Raw genomic sequence first — 24,349 nt, 5'->3', positions numbered from 1 at the left:
CTTCACTTGTAAGTCTCTCTTAGTACGTGTTCGTGTCCTTGGTGACTTTTGGTTTCTTTTGAGTAAATTTAATTTGGAAATCTCGGGCCTAATAAAATTCAAAGCCTTTATCCACTATATGTTGCTTAATTTGATAACAGTTTTGGTTATATTTGTTGGTTTTATTTAATCAAAAGTAGCGTTCAAAATTTGTTTTTAAAATTGTTTTAATGTCAACTGTGAAGCATTTTGTTATTGACAGGTCAACTTCAATCTACCAAAGTTGGATGTGAATTTTGTGCACAGTGAACATGGTCTTTCTATTGAAAACAACATCACAGGTATCCAATTGAAAAGCACCAAATCTCGATCGACCGAGGATGTTGGGGAAAGTACACGCCTTGATTTTCAACTGGAGTTTAGTGAAATTCATGTACGAGTTTGACTGTTAATTATGGTGAAGCTCTTTTTGCATTTTGTTTTGTTTCTTCCTGATAAGTTTTCATTTGCCTTATTGATATTACAGCTTCTGAGAGGAGCTGGTTCTTCCATCCTGGAGATATTAAAGTTGGATTTGGTTTCTTTTGTATATATCCCTGTACAGGTAGGTCATTTACAATCATATAAAGTAGCCTTTGCATGTCAAGATTCAGAAGGAAAGGGGTATAGAAAACTGGAAACTGTAGAATGGATTTTGAATAAGACTTTTCATTATTCGAACAAGTGTTAGGGTACACCTATTTATACATAGAATTTATATGACTGTTCAACAGAAACTAATACAACAGAAGCCGTTACTAACAGATGTCAGTAACTGCTTATAACATAATGAGCGGTGATATAGTGTTCAACAGAAACCAGTACAACAGAATCAGTGGCTGACAACTGCCAGTAACTGCCTTTAAGAATAAGAGGTGATACAGTACTGCAAACTGTGGCCTTATCGTAGACACTAACATTTCATCACTGTATACCATTATTCCTTTGTCTTTACTCTGCCTGGTTAAATTTACCCAAAAGAGGGGTTAAATTCCAACATAAAATTTTTTACTTTTGGAAAGAAAATTTATTGTAAAGCTAACTTGGTGGTGAAGTGTTTAATCATCTATAATTATTGCCTGAGAATCTTTGGTGGCTACACAATAGTTGGTTTTATGCTTGAAGTTATCATGCAAAGCCACATGATTTTGCGAATGTATTTTAGCTGAGTTATTGTGGAGAATCCCACAGTGGATAGTGATATACATTAATGGTGGTTATAGTTTCAACGGGGGGCTGTTGAAATTTCAGATGCATTATTATGATTTCATTGTTACAAAATACAATAGATTAACCTCTATTTATAAAGTTGTAAATAGGCTAAACTAACTCCCTTAAATCAAGGGAACAATTCCTGAATTCGAGGAGCTGTTACTAGTACTACCAAAACTAACTGTACTGTTACAACATAAACTAACGAGCTGTTATAGCAAAAACTAACAGCATGTCAGTTGGCACAGTTGCCAGTTGTCATACCTTAACTGACAGTATCTCTAACAGCGGCAACCCTCATCCCATTCCCATAAGCTAGTTTTTGATGTTGAGTTTCTAATATTATCTATAAATTACAAAGCCAAAATGCTCAGATAGTAAGAAGCTAAAATTACAAATTGAAAATGTTCAAAAACAATTTTCACTAATTATAATTCTGTATATATGTATAGTTGGACTTAGGAAGTTTCCTCATGCACTTTATAAAAAACAGTTGCTTTTCAATAAAAAAAGAAGATATGAATATAATTGGTTATATAGTTGTAGGATGACAATGATACCATAATGTATTGCCTCTGTTGTACTAGACCCACAACTGACCCTGACATTCTAACAGAAAGATTGGAAAAAATAAATAAGAGGTTTAATTAAAGGAATGAAGCTGCCCAATAAAAACAGAAGTTTTAAGTAAGTTGGAACTTATTTCTTTTGGGCACACAACTGGAATTTTTAATTCTCAAGTTTGTCTCTTTCACTCACTGCTCAATTTTTTGTGGGGTTATATTTGTACGTGTGTATTTTCATAGGGAGCTTGAAATTTCTTTGTATCTGATGTGGTAACTTACTATCATTGTTATTGTGATTCTTCCTCTGTATCAGCCAATTTCACCTGTTAGAGCTGAAACTGAAATCAAATTAGGAGGTACTCAGTGCAACATCATAATGAGCCAACTAAAACCATGGCTTCTCCTTCATTTCTCTAAGAAGAAAAAAATGGTTCTTAGAGAAGAAGCTTCTGTTGTCACAAAGCCACAATCAACTGATGGCGAGATCATCATGTGGACATGCAATGTCTCAGCTCCTGAAATGACAATAGTGCTTTTCGACATGGTTGGTTCTCCAGTGTATCATGTAAGTATTGAACTTATTTGCGTCTTCATTATTGCAACAAGTTGCTAATTACGTTTTAAAAAGTTGAGTCATTTCTTTGGAAAATGTTTCCAGTAGGTTATAACACTGTAAGTATGGCTAGTTTAATGTCTAATGTGATTTTTTTTTAGTTTGGGATCTTCATGCATCTTAGCTCTCTTTTAATTACGTGTCAATTAGATTCTATTTCTACTTGATGATCTAAAGTAAGGATGTCATTCAAATGAAGTTGAAAAATGGGTCTATTTAAATCACGGCCCACAAAGGGTAAGAGCTCAAAGGATATGCCATATTACCATGATAGTTTTCTTTCTTTTGAATGAGAATTGTACTTATTGAAGCCCATATTCCTACCGTTCAATTAATAGGTCTATAAAAGGGAAATAAGACTGATTTGAAAATTCTGTTTATTGAACTCAAGAGTTATTAGGTATAGCTGGGTAAGCAGAGCTTTCAAGTTCAAATCTTAACAAACCTATTGATGAAATGAGAACCATTAACTTATCCTGAACTAATAATATTTATGTGAATTCAAAACATTCTTCTCTGATGTTTTCCGCGACATTATTGGAAAATAATAATCATTGAAGTATTAACTATAAACTAGGTTCCAAATGTATTATTTGAGTCTTGTAGTGAAGACAGAATATTGTGAAAATTACTTAAAATTCTCTAAACTGGCCTAACATCTTGTAGTGAAGCTTATTGAAGAATATAATCCATCCAAAATAATAATGCAAGTATGAAACAAAAATAATTAAAATTTTAATCTTTAAGCAGATTTTTTTTTGATGCTATTGCATCTCATGACTCCTCTCATTTCCCCCTCATTAATCTTAAGTAAAATATCTTCTACAAAAATTAGTTTGACATTATTTAATTCTTTGAGTAGCAGTACTTTTAGGTTTCTGCTCTTACGTTCAGTCACCTTTAGAAGAAGCAAGGAGTTAGGATAGAAACTTTACTCAGTCACCTTTAGAAGAAGCAAGGAGTTAGGATGGAAACTTTACGTGAGTCTAATGGACTAATATTTCCTTTGGCTTTATAAAGCATGCAATTGTTCTATTTTTGAGGTAAGTGTTGTTTTCAGTTGGTGTTTTCCTAGAGTTCATATCTGGGAATGCAACTGAGAGCTCAACGTTTGAATGGCGGTGGTTAGCAAAGATTGAACCAAGAACAGAGCAATTGATCCCGTGCTTCCCACACTAGATAGACTTCTTCCTCACGATTTTGAATGCGATCTGGCTCGGAGAGGAAACATGGAGGAATCTATGGGAAACCAGATAATGACGAGGTCAATGAACTTTGATAACAGGTTCAACCTGGCGACGACAGACGGATGAAGTTTTTATCATCTAGGCATTCTTTCATGGTGTGGGAAAACACAACTGTAACTGTGAATTTGCTGGAAATAGTGTTTTCGGCGACCAGAGAGTGTGGCGACGCGCTAACTATAGAAAGAGGATCCACTGCAAATGGTGGTGGAGGAGGAGATATTTCAGAGGATGACATGGTTAAAGGTCAAGAGGCTCTGATACATCTTGAAGTTCTGAGAAAATATAATGAAACTGCAAACGAATATAACTGAAATGAATTGAACTTAGCTCTGCATCACTGGAAATAGATAGGCAGAGGCTAATATAGCCGTCATTGGCAGTTGTACAAGAGTTAGTAAAACTAAGTGCAACTATACTAATAGCGTTCTAATTGTGCTGATAGCTTTACTAATTAAAGAGTACATTCTCACAATTTATTGGGGTTTGTTTTGTATGTTTAAAATTGAAATTCCTTTCATTTAATTTATTTTACATTGAGTATCTATTATAACTTGAGTTCTATTGTTTAGAGGTAGTTATCCTTGTTTTACATTTATTGTTTCCCTTTAAATTAGTTGTGCAAAGAAATTTACTTCAGTTTTATTTCTTTTCAATTCTAGGGATGCTCACAATCATCACATCTGTTTGCAAACAACATTTCAAATACGGGGACGACAGTACATGTTGAACTTGGAGAGTTAAATCTCCACATGGCTGATGAATATCAAGAGTTCTTGAAAGAAAGTGTTTTTGGTGTGGAATCAAATTGTGGCTCAATTATGCACATTGCAAAGGTTAATTTGGATTGGGGGAAAAAGGACATGGAATCTCCTGAAGGTGATGGTCCTAGGCTAGGTTTATCAATTGATGTGACTGGAATGGGCGTTTATCTAACTTTCAAACGAATAGCGTCACTCATATCAACAGCCATATCATTTCAAGCTTTATTAAAAACCCTATCGGCTTCAAAGAAAAAATCCACTAACAGCCAAGGGCGTTTATCAAAACCTTCAGGGAAGGGAACTCAGATTTTGAAATTCAATCTTGAGAGGTGTTCTGTATATATTTGGGGTGAGACAGGGTTGGATAACGCAACTGTTCCAGACCCGAAGCGTGTTAATTATGGTTCGCAAGGCGGTAAAGTTATAATAGATGTCGCAGAAGATGGTACCCCACGCAATGCCCTGATAATGCCCACTATTTCCAATGAATGCCAGAAGCTCAAGTACTCTGTCTCTCTTGAAATCTTTCAATTCAATTTGTGCACGAACAAAGAGAAACAGTCCACGCAGATTGAACTTGAAAGAGCTAGATCTGTCTATCAGGAATATATGGAGGAAAATCGGCCAGTAACAAAGGTGGCATTGTTTGATATGCAGAATGCTAAATTTGTACGGCGATCTGGTGGACTAAAACAGATTGCCGTCTGTTCTCTTTTTAGTGCTACTGACATCACTCTTAGGTGGGAGCCTGATGTACATCTATCACTAATTGAACTTGTATTGCAGCTGAAGTTACTGGTACATAATAGCAAGCTTGAACACATGGGAGATGCATCTCATGGACGAGATGCTACCACTGAATCAGGGCATCTTGAAAAGCAGAAGCACAAAGAATCAATTTTCGCTGTTGATGTAGAAATGTTAAGTATTTCGGCTGGGCTAGGAGATGGAGTTGATGGTATGATTCAGGTGCAGTCAATATTCTCTGAAAATGCTCGTATAGGAGTGCTCCTTGAAGGACTTATGCTTAGTTTCAATGGGGCTAGGATCTTCAAGAGTAGTCGAATGCAAATTTCACGAATTCCCAGTATCTCTGCTAGCTCATCTGATGCAAAAGGACATGTGGTCACTACATGGGATTGGGTAATTCAAGGTCTTGATGTTCATATTTGCATGCCATACAGATTGCAATTGCGTGCCATTGATGATGTCATTGAGGATATGTTACGAGGTTTGAAGCTCATAATTGCTTCAAAGACAAATTTGATTTTTCCTGTGAAGAAAGATAGCTCTAAAGTTAAGAAACCCAGTTCTGTTCAATTTGGATGCCTTAAATTTTGTATACGCAAATTAACTGCTGATATTGAAGAGGAACCAATCCAGGGATGGCTTGATGAACACTATCAGTTACTGAAGAAGGAGGCTGGTGAGTTGGCTATCCGGATGAACTTTCTAGATGAATTAATATCGAAGGCGAAACATGGTCCTAAATCTGTGGACACCATTAGTTCTTCTCAAGAAGGAAAATTTTCTTTTAACAATATTGAGGTTGATGTAAAAGATGATACTGCTATTGAATCCATAAGAGAAGAAATTTATAAGAGATCATTCCGATCATATTACCAGGCATGCCAAAATCTAGTGTTATCGGAAGGGTCAGGTGCTTATAAAGAAGATTTCCAGGCTGGTTTCAAACCTAGTACTTCGAGGACTTCTCTTCTTTCTATAACTGCATTAGATTTAGATCTAAGCTTGAAAAAAATTGATGGCGGAGATGCTGGGATGATTCAGATTCTGAAGAAGCTTGATCCTGTTTGTCTTGAAAATAATATACCATTCTCTCGACTGTACGGGACTAATATCCTCCTAAATACGGGCTCTCTTGTGGTCCAGCTTCGGAATTATACATTTCCTCTTTTCTCCGGAAGTTCCGGTAAATGTGAAGGTCGTCTTGTGTTGGCTCAGCAGGTAATATTAAGAGAACCTCATTGTCTCCCTTCCTTCTATAGGCGTTTTTTAAAAACTTAATATTGATAGCATTATACCTGTTATTATATGGAATAGTTGTCTTCAAGTGCTGCAGTAAATATTAACTGTTACAAGAGAGTAAAGTAAATTAATAAATCAAGATACCTCCCTTTGAGAAATGCCTGATTGTCATAGTTGTCCTTCTCTTTGAGATGGTTCCAATAGAGAAGACAGTGGGAAGTCCTTGAGCAAAAGATAAGATAACCTCTTAAAAAATGCACAATATTAAAATTAGGAAACTCACAGCACGGAACAGAGTTTTTCCTGTCATTCTGCATATTTCTGAGCACTAAAAAGAAGCCAAGGTTGATCCTTTTATCTTATAAATGAGCTAACAAAATAATCATTCTTGAAAATTCTTGCATTTCTCTGTAAATTGGGATACTGGCATACAAGTAATTGATTCACTCTGGACAAATCCAGAAGTCTCTTATTGACACAAGCTTTGAATGGATATCTCATTATATTCACTTTATCTTTAAAATCTAAATATTTGTTTTTATTCTTTGGCTCTGGTAAAATAAGCATGACTTTGATACAAATGTCTTAAAGAATGACGGGAAGAGAAGTAACTCTAAGAGTTTTAGCATATATGCCGTTAAGGCTTGCCTTTAAATTATATTAGATATTAATCACATTTGACGTTGAGTTATCATATGAAATAGACTTGAAGTGTTTCCATTGAAATTTACTTGTCTCTGCACTTCCATTGAAGTTTAATTTAAATTAAATGTAATTTTGTCATAAAGATACTTTTTTCGTTTTAGTATAATTTATATCATATCATTACTTGGCTAATCTCAAAGATATAGCAGTATCTAGTTTGTTAGTAGGTTCACATCAAAACCAGGATATGATTATACCTTATCTAACTCTCTTATCCTATTTGTCTCTGTCATATCCTGACCATCAAAAGAGCCATACAGCTCTAGATGTAGCTGAATACTTTTATGTTCTATTCCATAATTTGGTCGTGATTTTTCCTATGACTCTTAAAATTGAATTGGAATTTGTTTTATTTTATAAATGTAGTCAAAACAGGGAAATAACACAATTCTATAAATGCATAGGCTCATATGTTGTTTAGTAGTAGAATAGTTTTTGGTGAGTTACTTACTAATACTATAGGTATAAACGTATAATTGTTGGTATAATTTATACTATCTAAGAAGACAAGACAACCACTTCACTAAATAGGGGGAGAGGCAACAAGTTACTAGTGAAATTCTCGGTAAATGATTTCGGATAGTTCTGTTGTTTAAGACGTGTCTTATATCTAATTACTACTTTATACACGTTTACATCATTGCATATTTTCTGCGTACTTGTATATTTCTTTACCCGTTTTGGGGACTTGGCTACATTTTGTGCAGTAGTATTTCCATTCCTTTGCCTTATTTATTTATTTATTTTAACTAGGCAACTACCTTTCAACCACAAATATATCAAGATGTCTATGTTGGGAGATGGAGAAAGGTTCGCATGCTACGATCGGCCAGTGGTACTACTCCACCTATAAAGACATATTCGGATTTGCCAATACATTTCCAGAAAGGCGAGGTATCATTTGGGGTGGGTTATGAACCAGCTTTTGCTGATGTTAGCTATGCTTTCACTGTAGCACTTCGGAGGGCTAATCTAAGTGTTAGGAATCCTGGTCCACTTATTCCGCCACCAAAAAAGGAGCGGAGTTTACCATGGTGGGATGACATGAGAAATTACATACATGGAAAAGTTTCCCTACTGTTTTCTGAATCAAGATGGAATATTTCGGCAACTACAGATCCATATGAAAAGGTTGATAAACTTCAAATTGTAAGTAGCTGTATGGAAATTCACCAGTCTGATGGTCGTGTTTTTGTTTCTGCCAAAGATTTCAAGTTTTTATTAAGTAGTTTGGAAAGTTTGGCAAATCGATGTGGTTTCAAAATTCCAACAGGAGTCTCTGGTGCATTTTTAGAAGCCCCTATCTTTACTCTTGAAGTTACAATGGACTGGGAATGTGGATCCGGAGATCCCATGAATCATTATTTATTTGCTCTACCAGCTGAGGGAAAAGCTCGCGACAAAGTATTTGATCCCTTCCGATCGACTTCTTTTTCTCTCCGATGGAACTTCTCTCTTAGACCCTTTCCTCTTTCATTAGAAAAACATTTCCCAGCTTCCTTTTCTAGAGATAATACTGAAGGAGGTGCTACTGTATTTGATCCTCCTCATGTATCTCAAAATGTTTCACGCATGTCCCCTACATTTAACTTTGGAGCTCATGATCTAGCATGGATATTAAGATTCTGGAACTTGAACTACAATCCTCCACATAAGCTGCGGAGTTTCTCTCGTTGGCCGCGTTTTGGAGTTCCGAGATTTGTCAGGTCAGGCAATCTTTCACTAGATAAAGTGATGACTGAATTCATGCTTCGTCTAGATGCCACCCCAGCTTCTATTAAGAACATGCCTTTAGATGATGATGATCCAGCCAAAGGACTGACTTTTACAATGACAAAACTAAAGTATGAACTGTGTTATAGTAGGGGCAAGCAAAAATATACTTTTGAAAGCAAGCGTGACATTCTTGATCTTGTTTACCAGGGTCTTGACTTTCATATGCTCAAAGCTTTCATAAATAAGGAAGCCTGTGCTAGTGTTGCTAAAGTAGTTAACATGATACTGAAAAGTTCACAATCTATATCAACAGACAAAATCACCTCTGACAAAGGTTACATGACAGAGAAAAATCGTGATGATGGGTTTCTATTGTCCTCCGATTACTTCACTATCAGAAGACAATCCTCAAAGGCCGACCCTGCCAGGTTACTTGCGTGGCAAGAAGCAGGGAGAAGAAATGTTGAGATGACATATGTACGGTCTGAGTTTGAAAATGGGAGTGAAACTGATGAACATGTGCGGTCGGACCCAAGTGATGACGATGGTTACAATGTGGTAATAGCTGACGGTTGTCAGCGTGTGTTTGTCTATGGTCTTAAGCTTTTGTGGACTATTGAAAACAGAGATGCTGTTTGGGCTTGGGTTGGTGGCCTATCTAAAGCCTTTGAGCCTCCTAAGCCTTCTCCATCTCGGCAATATGCACAGAGGAAATTACTCGAGGAAAACAAAAAGCATGATGGAGCCGATTTAGGTCAAGATGATGTTTCAAAGGGTCCTGCCACTGGTAAAATTTCTAAGTCTCCCCCTTCTCAGCAAGCAGGTACTTCTGGGTCAATTTCTTCTCCTTCAAATTCAGTTAAGGAGGACACTTTGCTATCTGGTATGCCTTATATCCTCATTAACTTTTGTTAACTGCTTTGACTTCGAAAAATATGCAAATTAGATTAGAGACCAGTATCACACGATAAATAGATAGTTAAATATACCATCTGTTGCTACAAATAGTATTATTGCTTGCAAGATCATTGAGTTTTTTTTATTAAGTTCAAATATTTCCCCCGAGTCTTATACCCACTCTATTTCCTCTTTTTTGTGCATTGATAGCTAAGATGGAGAACATAGATGATTCAGATGGGACTCGACACTTCATGGTGAATGTCATTGAGCCTCAATTTAATCTTCACTCGGAGGATGCAAATGTAAGTTTACTAAGTGTGGACACTTAAAGCAGCAGGCAGCTTTTGAGATTTTGTTTGCCTTCAATTTTGTTTTTTTATTAAATTACTTATGACACTTTTTCAGTTTATTTTCCGGTATTGTCAATCAATTTACTTAGCACATTGTTTTGTTTTGTACTTATAAATATGCTTTCCTCCTAGTGGCGGCCCCCCTTTTATTTGTTAGATTTAATTGTCGGTGAATGTTAGTAACAATAACCGGCAGTTTGTTACTTTGTACCTCCTTGGTGCTTCATTCCTTTATTTGATATTTTTATTCATTTATTGATCTTCTAGAAGTTGTTCATGCTTTTAAAACAACCTCACTTTTTTTTTTGACAAACAGGGTAGATTTCTGCTGGCTGCTGTCAGTGGCCGTGTTTTGGCTCGATCGTTTCATTCAGTCCTTCATGTTGGTTATGAGATGATTGAGAAAGCTTTTGGTGCTACGGACGTACATATTGGTGAATATCAACCTGAAATGACATGGAAAAGAATGGAGTTCTCTGTTATGTTGGAGCACGTACAGGCTCATGTCGCACCAACAGATGTTGATCCTGGAGCTGGATTGCAGTGGCTTCCGAAAATTCTTAGAAGTTCTCCAAAAGTAATGCGTACAGGTGCTCTTCTCGAGAGAGTTTTTATGCCCTGTGATATGTATTTTAGGTACACAAGGCACAAAGGGGGCACGCCAGAACTGAAAGTGAGTTATTTTATACTTATGTTGTAAACATATAAATGAGTCTTTTTCCTTAGTAAGTCAATATATTCCAAGCTACGCATATCTTAGAACAGTTTGTTTCTCTAGTCTTAGAACTGTGGTTGGACTTAACCCATGCCCATAAAACTCTCACAACTAACTTGTGAGGTGAAGATTGACACCACTTATAAACATATGTTCAAGCCATATTTCATCAAACATGGAACTCTTTAACACACCCCATCTCGCCCAACACTATTGGGCTTGGTGCATGATTATAAATGGTGGGGGACCCGATAACAGAAACCTGATAGTAAGTAGTCCAATGAATCTTGAACGAGACTCTAATACCATCTTAGAATTGCGGTTAGGCCTAACACAACCCCATAAAACAGGCTTATAAGATAATGATTTTCCCCCATTTATAAACATATGTTCACACCATACTTCATCTGAGGTGGAACTCTTTAACATCTAGTTAGTAAATGTCATTTCTCATGGCTATCAATACTCTATGTCAAATGTTTCATTTTAGTTTAAACACGAGTCCAACTGCAGGTGAAACCTTTGAAGGAGCTCACATTCAATTCTCGTAATATAACGGCAACAATGACATCTCGCCAGTTTCAGGTCATGCTGGATGTGTTGATCAATCTTCTCTTTGCACGCCTACCAAAGTAAGGACCAGCCTACTATCTCCCAGTGTTCATTCTAAATTAATTTTTTCTTTCCAAATTTTACCTATTTCAAACACAAGTATGCTGCGACTCACTCCTAATCATAATGCTAATTATCTCTAATGTAACGTAGCAATTCATTTTTTATGTTTACAACATTGATTACTCTTTTAAATTTGATGCATTAATATCTGTGAGATGGTTATTAAAAAAGGTATTGTGGCATAAATGACAAGTTGACTACATAAGCTAGGACCACAATTGTCTTTATTGAAAATAAGAGAAAACAAGAGGCAATTGGCAAAACTGTGTTTGAATAGCACTACAGAAGTTTATTATATCAGGAATTACACAGTTAAGAGTATTAATTACAAAAAGGAATATGCTACGAACTATTCTATTTTAAGATTGTATTTACAAGTATCAACACTCCCCCTCAAACTGGAATATATAAATCAAATGCACCAAGCTTGCCTCACATATAATTAGTTCTAGACCTCATAGGGACTTTGTAAAAACATTTGTCAATTGACCATTAGAATTGACAAAGCTTGTGAGAGTGTCGCCTGATTTGATCTCTCTCTGACAAAATGACAGTCTATCTCAATATGTTTTTTTCTCTCATGGAAAAATTGATTTGAAGCGATATGCAAGGCAACTTGATTATTACAGATTAGTATCATTGTTCTTGCTTCTTCAAATTGAAGTTCCTTGAGCATCTACTTCAACCTAATGAGTTCACATGTTACCCCATGACCCTATATTCTTCCTTAGAGCTTGATCTTGCAACTACATTTTTTCTTACTTTTCCAGGGTATCAAGTTTCTTCCAACTGTGAAATTATTAGACTATCTTTAGATTAGCCTGCCTCAATACATAAAAAATAGCGTAGTTTACCATATCTTTCGTTTTAAACTGATTCAGAAGATGTTATTTCAATTGGAGTATTCTTTGCCAATCATTACAAGTTATGACAATATCATCAGAAGACGAGAGACATTTGCTGAAACCGTGTGTTTGAATAGCACCATGGAAATTCTGTTATATAGGGAATTGCATAGTTAAGAGTATTAATTAAAAAAGAAATATGCTACAGGCTTCTTTCAAATATCAACAGGCTTCTTTCAAGAAGTTCAACTCCCAGAGATTTCATTTGTGACTGATTTTTCAGTTGTTACTTTATTTAGATATAACAATATGCTGTATTGTAGGTATAGTTATTTGGTATAGTGAAGCCTCGCATCAGCCGATACCTCTGTTTATTATTGACTCTTAGCTTCTTTATTGCAGATACTGACTTGAAATAGGGGTTAGATGTTATCACTGCTTGAGTAGTTTTCTTTTTAGATTTACTCTTTTTTTAATTGTGTAAAAATACTTATATCAGAGTGTTTTCTTTTGATATTTATTCACAGATTTAACTATAACTTTGATCATCAAGTTTTACATTGATATGATTTTTTTTTTGGCTTTCAAGTAACCTAAATGAAACACATTATATTTTACGATATATGATGAGTACTTCCAAGTAAATGTATATTGTTCTCAACTCAGGCCTCGGAAAAGTAGCCTGTCCTTTCCAGCCGAAGATGATGATGATGTTGAAGAAGAGGCAGATGAGGTGGTTCCTGATGGTGTTGAAGAGGTGGAGCTTGCAAAAATTAATCTTGAAAAAAGACAAAGGGAACAAAAGTTGCTTCTTGATGATATTAGAAAATTATCTCTTTGGTGTGACTCTTCTGGAGATGTACATGCTGAAAAGGAAAGTGACTCGTGGATGATAACTGGTGGAAGATCTATGCTGGTAAGAAATGAACCTGATCAACAATATTTTAACTGACTTGAAAGTCTTGGTCAAATTATAGTTGCTTATTGTTAAATCTTCCAGCTCTTTTATATAAAAAAAAAATGAAATCAATTATGTACTGTGCTTAGTGATAATTTTGTGTTTGTTATATTTGAAATATTTATCCAAGAGCTTGCACCGAGATGCATGTTTTTTGTAGATGATATAGTCCTATTTGAAGAGTCGAATGAGAATTTAAATGAGAGGTTGGAGACTTGGAGACGAGCTTTAGAAACTCATGGTTTTCGCCTAAGCAAAAGTAAGACGGAGTATATGGAATGTAGTTCAACAAAAGAAGAAGCATTTCTAATCTTGAGGTGAAAGTTGGAGACCATATCATCCCCCGAGTCACAAGGTTTAAATATCTTCGGACGTAATATAAAATGATGGAGAAATAGAAGGGGATGTAAACCATCGAATTCAAGTTAGGTGATTGAAATAGAGGAGGATTTCAGGGGTTTTAAGTGACTCAAAGGTAGCGCTCAAGCCAAAGAATTTTTTTATCGGACTGCGGTAAGACTTGTGGTGTTGTACGGGACAAAATGTTGGACGATTAAGAATCAACACAAGAACAAAGTTAGTGCAACATAGACGAGGATGTTGTGTTGAATGTGATGTAAGACTAGACAATATAGGATTAGAAATGAAAATATTAGAGTGTTGGGGTAAAACCTATAGCAAAGAAGATGGTGGAAAATAGACTTAGGTGGTTTGGGCATGTAGAGAGAAAATCTGTAGATTCTGTGATAAGGAGAGTAGATCTAATTGAGAGAAGTCAAAAAAATTAGAGGAAGATGAATCCTTAGAAAGACTATTAGAGAAGTTATTAAGAAAGTCTTGAGACTAACGATTTGGATATAATGCTAATATATTTGGTGTTTGAATAGAACTCTTAGAATTTTGTATTTGACCTTCTCAACCTTACAAAACTGGTTTGTAAGGTGATGATTTTCCCTGTTTATAAACATAAGTTTTGGCCATATCTTTGATAGGACTGTTATTGTTAGTTAAGAAGTTGTTACTTGTTAGTTAAATACTCCCTCCATAAAGATTTATCAGCAAAAAAATACACATTTTTTTTGATGCAAATTTTAAGCAAAAAATCGTCAACTTCATTTTATTTAAGCATTTTATTCTAAAAATGCTTCTTTTTCAAGATAAAATTAAAATTTGCTTTCTTTAATTTTTTTCCATAAACTGTTGAAGTTGATAGTTGTGTTGTTGGAGCTGATTGAAGTCCCACATTGCTTAGGTTCTCTGGCTGTTGGATTTATAAATGTGTTAGGGCAACCTCATCATTTGAGTTAGTTTTTGGGATTGAGATCTAAACATTTTTATCATGGTATCAGAGTCGGATTAAGGACTGCAATGTGGGAATTTGACCAAGACCCACACTAGGTGTTAGGGTGGGTTTTGAAGTTGATAATTGTGTTGTTGGAGTTGTTTGAAGTTCCACATTGCTTAGTTTCCTAGGCTATTGAATGTATAAATAAGTGGGGGCAATTTCACGCTTTGAGCTAGTTTTTGGCATAGAGATTCAAGCTTATTTAACAACAACAACCAATTGAAATTGTTTTTACATCTTTTCATAAAACATATTTCAGAAAAACTACAAAAATTTGAATTTTCTTAATATGTAAACATTTTGATTTTCGCTTATAAATCGTTACGGAGGTGTAGTTGTTTAATTAGTTAAATAGTTGATGCGTAGCTAGTAGTTCTATTTAAAGGTAGTTAGGGAAAATAACGCATGCTGCATATTGAGAGGAGAATCAGAGAGGGGATTGTCTTGTCTAATCATTTGAGAGGAATAGGGCCTTTTGGCATTGGGAAGTAGGTAGACCTTCGGAGTGATGCTATTGCTTATAAGCAAAGGGGATTCTTTCCCATTTTCCGTAATAATATAACAGTTAGTTCTATTCGATTGGTATCAGAACTTGGTTAGTTGATAGGTATATTATTGTTAGGTTGTTACTTGTTAGCTAATTAGTTAACGGGTAGTTAGTTAGTAGTAGTTAGTTAGTAGTTTTGTTGGAAGGTAGTTTGGCCAAATAAGGCATGCAGTGCTTTCTATAAATAGAGAGGAGGCTTACTATAATAGAGAGAAGGATGGGAAATATATTGCATAACGTTTTTTGTTGATACACAAGATATTGCATTATTCATTAGCATAGTACTAGCTCCTAAGCTTTCACAATTTCTTTTATTACTTTTGATATAATTATTTCTCATTTCTCTATAACACCCTTAACTATATACTATTATCTCATCCCACATATTTCTCTTTGCCATAAATACTAAGGGTATTATAATTATATACAAAACAATAATTAATGTTGCATTAAACTTTGAATATGGCAAATAAATTGATAGAATTTTTTGTGATACAACGACAAGTAATCGGGAACGAAAGGAGTATATTAATAAGGATATTTTAGTCACAAAGCTCATTTTATCATGAAAGTTAGTATACTCGATGATTTTCTTAAGAAATGTGCATAACCTTACTTGCCACTTAATGAGATGTAGTGAGTAATTTTGAGATGTATTTTGTATTTGTATGCATCTTTCAATATATGACAAATGTTCTTGCCTAATTAAACACCGGCAGGTTCAAGGATTGAAGAGAGAGCTATTAAGTGCACAAAAATCTAGAAAAGCAGCGTCAGTAGCACTAAGGCTAGCTCTTCAAAAAGCTGCGCAGCTAAGGTTGACAGAGAAGGAGAAGAACAAAAGTCCTTCGTATGCTATGCGGATATCTCTGCAAATTAACAAAGTTGTTTGGAGCATGCTTGTTGACGGTAAATCCTTTGCTGAAGCCGAGATCAATGACATGGTAAGATTTATGTAGCAAGCTTGTGCTCTCTCACTTTTCTCGATGTTCACTTCCAAAACTGGCAGAGTCCATTGCCAAATTGCTTCACGGAAAGTATAAACTGTTGTCTCTATCAAATCTACTCTTGAAATATATGTCCTAAAAGTTTCTCGTATCAGTGGTTAAATTTTGTACATGGTTTGCATCGATACAAAACTGATCTTTTTCTACGTTAGCGAGCCATTCAATGTCTTAATCTGACTACTGTTGGAACTAGGGGTGATCGTATCCGAACCAATCCAAAAGCAAAACCGCAAATCGAACCAATCCAAACCGAAACCGCAAAAAACCGCGTTTGGTTTGGATGATTTTGGATGGTTTTTAGACTGAACCGCACGGTTTGGTTTGGTTTGCGGTTTTTATTTCACGAAACCGAACGGAACCGAACCAAACCGCATATTTAACTTAAGTTTTAAATTTTTATAATTAATTTATTATCTTTCCAAATTCAATTGCACACAGCCACATCTAACGTTTTGAATTTTAATAATTAATTTATTAACTTAAGTTTTGGCATAATCCACTTAATTTTTGTATTTTATATATATATATATATATATATATATATATATATATATATATATATAATTCTCTACGGTCTAATATATGTATTTTTAGTTCTCTACTGTTCTTGTAATATAATTTCTTTTGCATGGTATAATATCATATATTATATTGACATTGAATTACTTTCCTTTTTCCTTTTATTTCAGTACATTTTTATTTTATAGTGTAAACCGCAGTCAACCGAACCGATCCTAACCGCATTGGTTTGGTTTGGTTTGGTTTGGATGACTTTTTAAAAATTAACCGAACCAAACCGAACCGCATGCATTTTTATCTCGCGGTTAGGATGGCTTTTATGCTCAAAACCGAACCAAACCGCACCGCGAACACCCCTAGTTGGAACCAAGGAAAATATCACATAAGTCTTATTTAGTTTTTCTTTCTTGACCAGATTCAAATGTCTGAGAATGGTGGTTTCTTGCTAGCTCAGTTTTGCAACTTTCCTTTTTTTTTTTTTTTTCCTTCTTTTTGGTCTCAATTTGCAAGAGTATGCTCATTTGGTTTAGTTTTTGAAAACGCTTAGATATATGACTTCGACCGGGATTACAAGGATGTCGGTGTTGCTCAGTTTACAACAAAATATTTTGTTGTCAGAAACTGCCTGCCTAATGCCAAGTCTGATATGCTTTTGTCAGCATGGAATCCTCCAACTGAATGGGGAAAGTATGTAACTCTTCCTGGACTTTTTTTTTAGTTTATTGGTGCTTACAGGTCAATATTTTGATATTTGTTGATTTTCTGTTCAAGGGTTGTTTTAATGGTTACAGAGGAGTTAGGTTACTTTTTGATTATGTTTGAAATTCTAGCCGAACTCCATCCGCCCTCCTTTTAAGTTACTATAAATGGCTTATTCTCTCTCTCTCTCTCTCTCTCTCCTACCAACTTGCTGTATTTGTGCTCTTGATATCGTTGAGCATGTCTACTAGCCTTATGAATCACTAGCGCTGCTCCTGTTTACATCACTGAATTATAGAGGATGTACCTTGTTGCATATGATAGTAAATGTTGTACATAGTTAATTTTATTATTGGTATTTTTAGTAGTAATTCATGTTTGGACCTTAAGTAAGGCTAATAAGGTTAGAATATTCTATATAAAGAGATTAGTGCTTGTATATCCATTACCACTATACAATATTCTTAGAATTATTTGGATTGAGCCTAACTCATTCCTACAAAACCGGCTTGTAAGGTGAGGATTGCCTCCACTTATAAACATAACAAAAGACATATATCTGAGCAATGTGGGACTAAATTCACCCCTTCAAACCCAACACAATGAAGGTGTTGGGGGCTGCATTCAAGGCAAGCCAAAGTGCTGCAATTAAGGCGACTAGGGGCTGACCGCAATTAAGGCGGAAATTCCAACACACCCCTTCACGCTTGGGCCTCAATGAGCCCGAAGCGTGGACGATGAGGGAAGCCCAACAAGTTGTCTAGGATAGACTCTGATACCATATTAGAATTAGAGTTTGATATTATTTTAAGGTATTAATATATGTAGTTAGAATTTATGTTTACTATGTACATTATTTTTGTCTTCACAATATCTGTCGTTCTGATATCCTCTATGCCACCATAGCATTTTGGGGTTTTGGCGCTATGCACCGCTATTCGCAATCAACAACATAGTACTGCACCCTATTGCACTGAGACTTCATTCATCTGCATTTTTATTTTGAAAATTTCTATACATTTCTGTGTTCCTTATTGCAAGTGTCATAGGCTTAACTGCTTTCTTTTTAATGAATGTTTTTCCAGAAAAGTGATGCTTCGGGTTGATGCTCAACAGGGAGCTCCAAGAGATGGAAATTCTTCTCTTGAACTTTTTCAGGTAATTTGTTTTGGGTTCCTTTTCTAATTTGTGTTTTTTCCTTTCTTGCTTTTTTGGGTGGTATTTGGTTAAAGATAGGGCCATTTGGTCATACCGTAATAAAGTTATCTCATGTATACTTTCTCCAAAAATAATTAATATTGTCTAGTTAGTTCCAAGAAGGTTTTGGTCTGATTCTCTGCCTAATTTAACGATTTGAAATTTTAAGATTACATTCCTGTAGGTGTGGGATTGATGTCTGTTAACATCAAGTGGCCCGTTTAAATGTTATCAATAGCTGTATATCATAAACATGCCTAAATTACACCTTTCTTTGAAAAAACTATTATTTTTGTGAATTTCTCATTTGTAACACAAATTTAATTGCAGTGAAAATATAAAATGTGAATATCAAGGAGCTAGAAAAATGGAAATGTTATATCTCCATTCTGTGGATTTTTCTTCAAAATATATAATTTATACCCTCTTACTCTAAAAAGTTTAGAAGATATAAGAGAGATATGTCTTCTCGGTAGGCATGGCAATCGGGATCGACGTTGTGGATATCCGCAACAACCCACTAAGTTTGAACGGGAACACACACTTTGATCATTGTAAATTTTCTTTTCATCCATTTGAGTCTCAGACAAATCCATTTAGAGTGCCCTGTTTCAGTCCATGTCATCAATAACCTGATGCTATATGCTGACGTGTAAAATTTTCTCTTCCCCCCTGATTAGTTCTACCGAATCATGCACCTCTTTTCAAAGTTTACTGCAAGGAAGTCTCTCCGCCACTCACATGTCTGATATTCACATTGGCACTCCTCAAATTTAACTTATCCAATTCATGGATGCAATTCTTAGCCTTACACCAAAAAAGAAAAACTAAATGCACACTAGAAAAACACTCATAAATCTTTCCTACGATAATTGTACAGCTGTATAAGTTCTCCATTGCACAATTAAATAATACTAAAAATTTGTATTACCATATAATTCACATATTAACAATTATGTCCTGTTATTTTCTTATTTCTCCCAAGTACACAGGCTATATTTTAAGCTTGTTTTTTCATGATTCAGAATATGGCCTACATTTTGACATTGGGCTCTAACTAATGTGAAAATACTTTCAACTATAGGTAGAGATTTATCCCCTTAAGATCCATTTAACGGAGACGATGTACAGAATGATGTGGGAGTATTTCTTTCCAGAAGAAGAACAAGATTCCCAACGGAGGCAGGTTAGTTTAGGATTAAAAATCCTTATTAACCCGTCTGTTAAAACCAAGGTTAAATTTGCAGATACAGTTGGTCAAATATATACTGGGGGTTATTTACACAGGAAGTTTGGAAGGTTTCTACCACTGCTGGTGCAAGGCGTGTAAAGAAAGGTTCGCTCCTTGAAGCTTCTGCTTCAAACAGTCACTCAATAAAAGAGACTGAGGCCTCATCTAAATCTGGCATATCTGCAATGCTATTTCCTGCAACCAGTCAGCTTCCTGTCCATGCTATATCAGCTCAAGTAAGCATTTAATTATTTGTCGAGTACATGACTCTATTATTTAATTACTAATAATATAGAGGATAATATGAAAGGCGGCATTGGTGGGAGAAGTAGAGAAGAATACAGTTTTGTTCTTGTCTCCTAATTTATATTAATTTTAGATGTTAGCTAGATTTCCATAAGGAATTTTTGTAACCTGCCTGCAGATAACCAAAGTGCAGAGTGCCAAAGAAAACCCTAGTACTAGTTTAACCCCTGAGTTGAGAAGGACATCATCTTTTGACCGAAGTTGGGAAGACACTGTTGCCGAATCTGTAGCTAATGAACTTGTTTTGCAAAGTTTCTCTTCCTCAAAAGATGTCCCATGTAGTTCTGCCGACCAACAAGATGAAGCCAAGAATAAATCAAAAGATTCCAGAGGTGTTAAAGGTGGCCGCTCATCTCATGAAGAAAAAAAGGTGGCTAAGTCACATGAAGAGAAGAGATCAAGGCCACGGAAAATGATGGAGTTTCACAACATCAAAATTAGCCAGGTAGGTGGTTTCGGGCATTGGTAAAGTTGTTGTCTATCTTCACTTATGATGCAACATTTCAAATTTAAACACAGAGCATTATTTCTCGCAGGTGGAATTATTGGTTACATATGAAGGACAGAGGATTGTTGTAAATGATCTCAAGTTACTTATGGATCAATTTCACCGGCCGGAGTTTACTGGGACTTGGCGAAAACTCTTTTCCAGAGTAAAGAAGCACATCATCTGGGGGGTCCTGAAGTCTGTGACTGGAATGCAGGTGACGAGTGACTTACAGTTTCCTTCTATTTTCATTTTTGTTGGTTATAGTTATATATAACTGATGTTTTCCGTTGAACTCAGATACCCTATTTATACCCACCGCTGCAAGTTTATGAGCGTGTTTTCCTTTAGATCATGTATTCAATATCTAGATCTATTTGGTGGCAACTTTTAACTGTTTCTCTACTGAAGTCCCTTACATATTTTACCTATTCTTTGGATCTCGCAGGGTCGTAAATTTAAAGATAAAGGTCAAAGTCAGCCTACCGGAGCTGGTGTTCCTGAAATTGACCTCAATTTTAGTGACAATGAAGGCCAAGGAGGAAAGTCTGATCAATATCCACCATCTTGGCCCAAGCGTCCAGGTGATGGTGCAGGTGATGGATTTGTGACATCTATTAGAGGACTATTCAGTACTCAGCGTCGCAAGGCAAAGGCATTTGTGCTCCGAACTATGAGGGGTGAAGCAGAGAATGATTTTCCAGGTGATTGGAGTGAAAGTGATATGGAATTCTCTCCTTTTGCTAGGCAGCTGACCATTACAAAAGCTAAAAAACTTATTAGGAGGCACACTAAGAAGTTCCGCTCCAGAGGACAAAAAGGTTTGCTAATTTGTTTCCTTTGTGCTATTGCTTTTGTATTTATGACTGCTTAATATTAATTCAATTTTTGGAACTTTGGTTTTTTAATTTTGGCTAAAAGAACAATATATTACTGGAAAGAAAGGAGAGTACATGTATGGCCAAAAGTTATTTTTAAGACGAGAAATTCTTCAAATGAAACAGCAAAGAAAGCAAGCCAACATGGCAATTAGAGTGCGGCTAAATTGTCTTCTAAAACTGTTAATAAACCAGTAACATATCTTCAAGTAAATGCACCAAATGCTTTTTTTTTTTTATGTAAAAAGTTTAGGGTGAGGGGATATGCTTGTGTCCAAGGTAGGGTAGCCCTTAGGGTTCAAAGAACACCTACAAAGGGATTTACTTTTACCTCCCTCCAATGATACTAGCAGAGCTCAAACTTGGAACCAAACTTGGAACCACCGGATCCAAGGTCTATCTTTTTACCACTAGACCAAATCCTTGGAGTTTACATTAGACAATTGTTAAAACAGCCCATAAATTCAGATATTCTTTACTTTTTCTCTAAACCTTATTAAACTGATCTTTGTTTTAAGAAGCCAGGCACCAATCAGAATAGAAGGCCCAACTGCAAAAACCAGCAAAACTAAATCCAATCGATATCAAGGTGAAAGAATACCTCTAGTGTTCACCGATAAGATCCGATAGATATTATCCATTAAAATTAGTTGCTTTAACCATTATGCACGCAAACAGGCTACTGTTCCCATCATGTAAGGAAAGAGGCGTCTTTGGTCTACAACACAAGGGCTAGGAATACTCTCTTTATAACACTCTCTCAGACACTCACTCTCTTATTGGATGAAACACACAAGTCCCTCACTTTCGAAATGGGTCTCACATAAAGCAGTAGGATCCACATGTGTTTTGCCCAACAAAAAGGGGAGGGTTAGAGAGAGTGTTTTCAGCTTTCCTCATCTATTACATGTCAATTGTATAAATCCTTGTAAGGAAGGCTCAACATTGGAGGGAGTTTCAAACTTCCAAATAGTATTAATCAGGGTCTCATGATTAAGACAGCAAGCGACTCTACTAGGGACTTTTAAGAAAAGAAATACAACAGCCCAGTCTTTTTCCACTACTTGATTGGATTTGACTAACTTACAAAGAACACATACATGAAAATTTCTGATTATCCAAAGTAAAACCATGAGTTATTTATTCACTTGTTTCTGCATTACTTGATTGTATTTCAAGGTTATATTTTGGTGATAATTTTTAGTGTAAATAAAACAAGTATATTATGTTTGTGACGCTGTATTCATTTTTGGTCTTCTACCTTTATTTTTTTTCCTCTGTTGTATTTTGTTCTTACTTAGTTGAATACCTTAACATTATGATTATACTTTTATAAATCTAACCTTTATGAGTATGGCAAACTCACATTAGCTTTTTCAACGATTGTATGTGCCCCCAGACTTGCGAAGTTAGCCAATCAAATGATAGAGTCCAGTGACATTCTTGCAAAGTTAGCCAACATATTTGTTTTGATATTTGACTTCCTTGTCTGATTTTCTCATTCTGGTCAAATCCTATTATGTTCTCTTGATTACTTGAGGATGAAGTTTCAATCTCTTGCAGGTTCGTCTTCCCAACAAAGAGAATCGTTACCATCATCTCCAAGAGAGACAACCACATTTGATAGTGATTCTTCAAGTGGATCCTCACCATATGAAGATTTTCACGAATAGAAATGTTCATAGTTATCAAAGGATTTCATACTTTTCGATCATGATACACATTTGATCTAGTTCTTACATGCTCTAAAGGATACACCAATGTGTGAGATGATTTCTCTCTGTTAAGAGCAGCAGTTGAAAACTGCAATGTACATCTTGAGCTGAAGGGCACTTGGAATGGAAACAGAAATACATGACTGATGTCGATAGCTATCAAATGTGTATATTCGTGGCGATACTAGTCAGACTCTAGTCATTGGTGATAAAGAGGCTTTCATCTGACATTTTCCATTCCACATAAACCACACATCTAATGTTTTATACCTTAACAACACGAGTATCAGTGATCAAAGAGCTTGTGGTCGTCTCTTTTGCTCAAGTCACATCAACACCCGGGTTGTATATTCTTGTAGCTTCTTGTCAGTTTTCTATTTTGGCTTCTTAATTTATTAGATAATAATATGCTAAAGGTTGACAAGATTATTATGTATAGACATTTGATCATATTTTGATAAAATAGAATAAAATCTATATTTTTATTTTGCAAATCGAGATCCTTATATAGACTAATGCATTTAAATGCTACTTTGAATGAATAGATTTGAAATTCATCGCCAGATTGCATATTGTGGACCGTCCTTTCGGGCCATACCCCTCCGTGGGTGGGATACGTGAACTGACTCTTTTTTTGTCGATCGGACGCTTTCGCGTCACTTTTGAAAAAGTTTACAGAGTCGCCACCGACCTTTTATTTTATCCAATGAAGGAAAGGTTTATAAAAGAAACAGAAAAAAGACCTTTGAGAGATTCTGGGTAAGGGGGTAGGTTATACAAAGGGAAGGTGTTAGCACCCTTTGTATCCATGGTTATCCATGGGCTCTTTAGTTTGCTTAGCTCATTTGCTTTACTTTTCAATTGATTCGGAATGCTTTACCTGTGTTTTTGAAATACCTTTGCAAATAGAATTTGTAATGATCCTTGTGCGGATATATACAAATGCTTGTTTATCTTTCGAAAGATGTTTTGAAAAGATCGTTAATTTTGTAATGATCCGTGTTTGGATGTATACAAAATATTGTCTTTTGGAAAATTCGTTTTAAAAACAACAGTGTATGAGAATTTTGTTTGTTTTGATTTTGAGCAAGCAAACTAGGAGGTCTACCCTGAGTTAGGAGGTCTTTATCCTTGTTCCCTTTAAAAAT

General features: G+C 35.5%; 1 protein-coding gene across 1 annotated transcript; it reads left to right on the top strand.

Moving 5' to 3' along the window:
- Nucleotides 1-241: 241 nt before the first annotated feature.
- Nucleotides 242-23,695, top strand: LOC131630706 (protein SABRE-like; the record flags this gene model as incomplete). The annotated part of the gene is made up of 18 exons (XM_058901454.1): nt 242-412; nt 506-583; nt 2,110-2,361; nt 4,316-6,385; nt 7,865-9,710; nt 9,935-10,029; nt 10,394-10,750; nt 11,306-11,424; nt 12,979-13,228; nt 15,882-16,106; nt 17,236-17,375; nt 18,473-18,545; nt 19,669-19,770; nt 19,872-20,051; nt 20,240-20,566; nt 20,658-20,825; nt 21,057-21,429; nt 23,050-23,695. Coding segments are annotated over 18 exons (6,936 nt in total), but the record flags the coding sequence as incomplete, so codon positions are not given.
- Between the last annotated feature and the right edge of the window lie 654 nt (nt 23,696-24,349).

This window comes from Vicia villosa, unplaced genomic scaffold (genome assembly GCF_029867415.1).
Source record: "Vicia villosa cultivar HV-30 ecotype Madison, WI unplaced genomic scaffold, Vvil1.0 ctg.000724F_1_1_2_unsc, whole genome shotgun sequence".
Taxonomy (NCBI): domain Eukaryota; kingdom Viridiplantae; phylum Streptophyta; class Magnoliopsida; order Fabales; family Fabaceae; genus Vicia; species Vicia villosa.
Note: the sequence above shows the minus strand (reverse complement) of the source record. Positions and strands in the feature narration are given on the sequence as shown.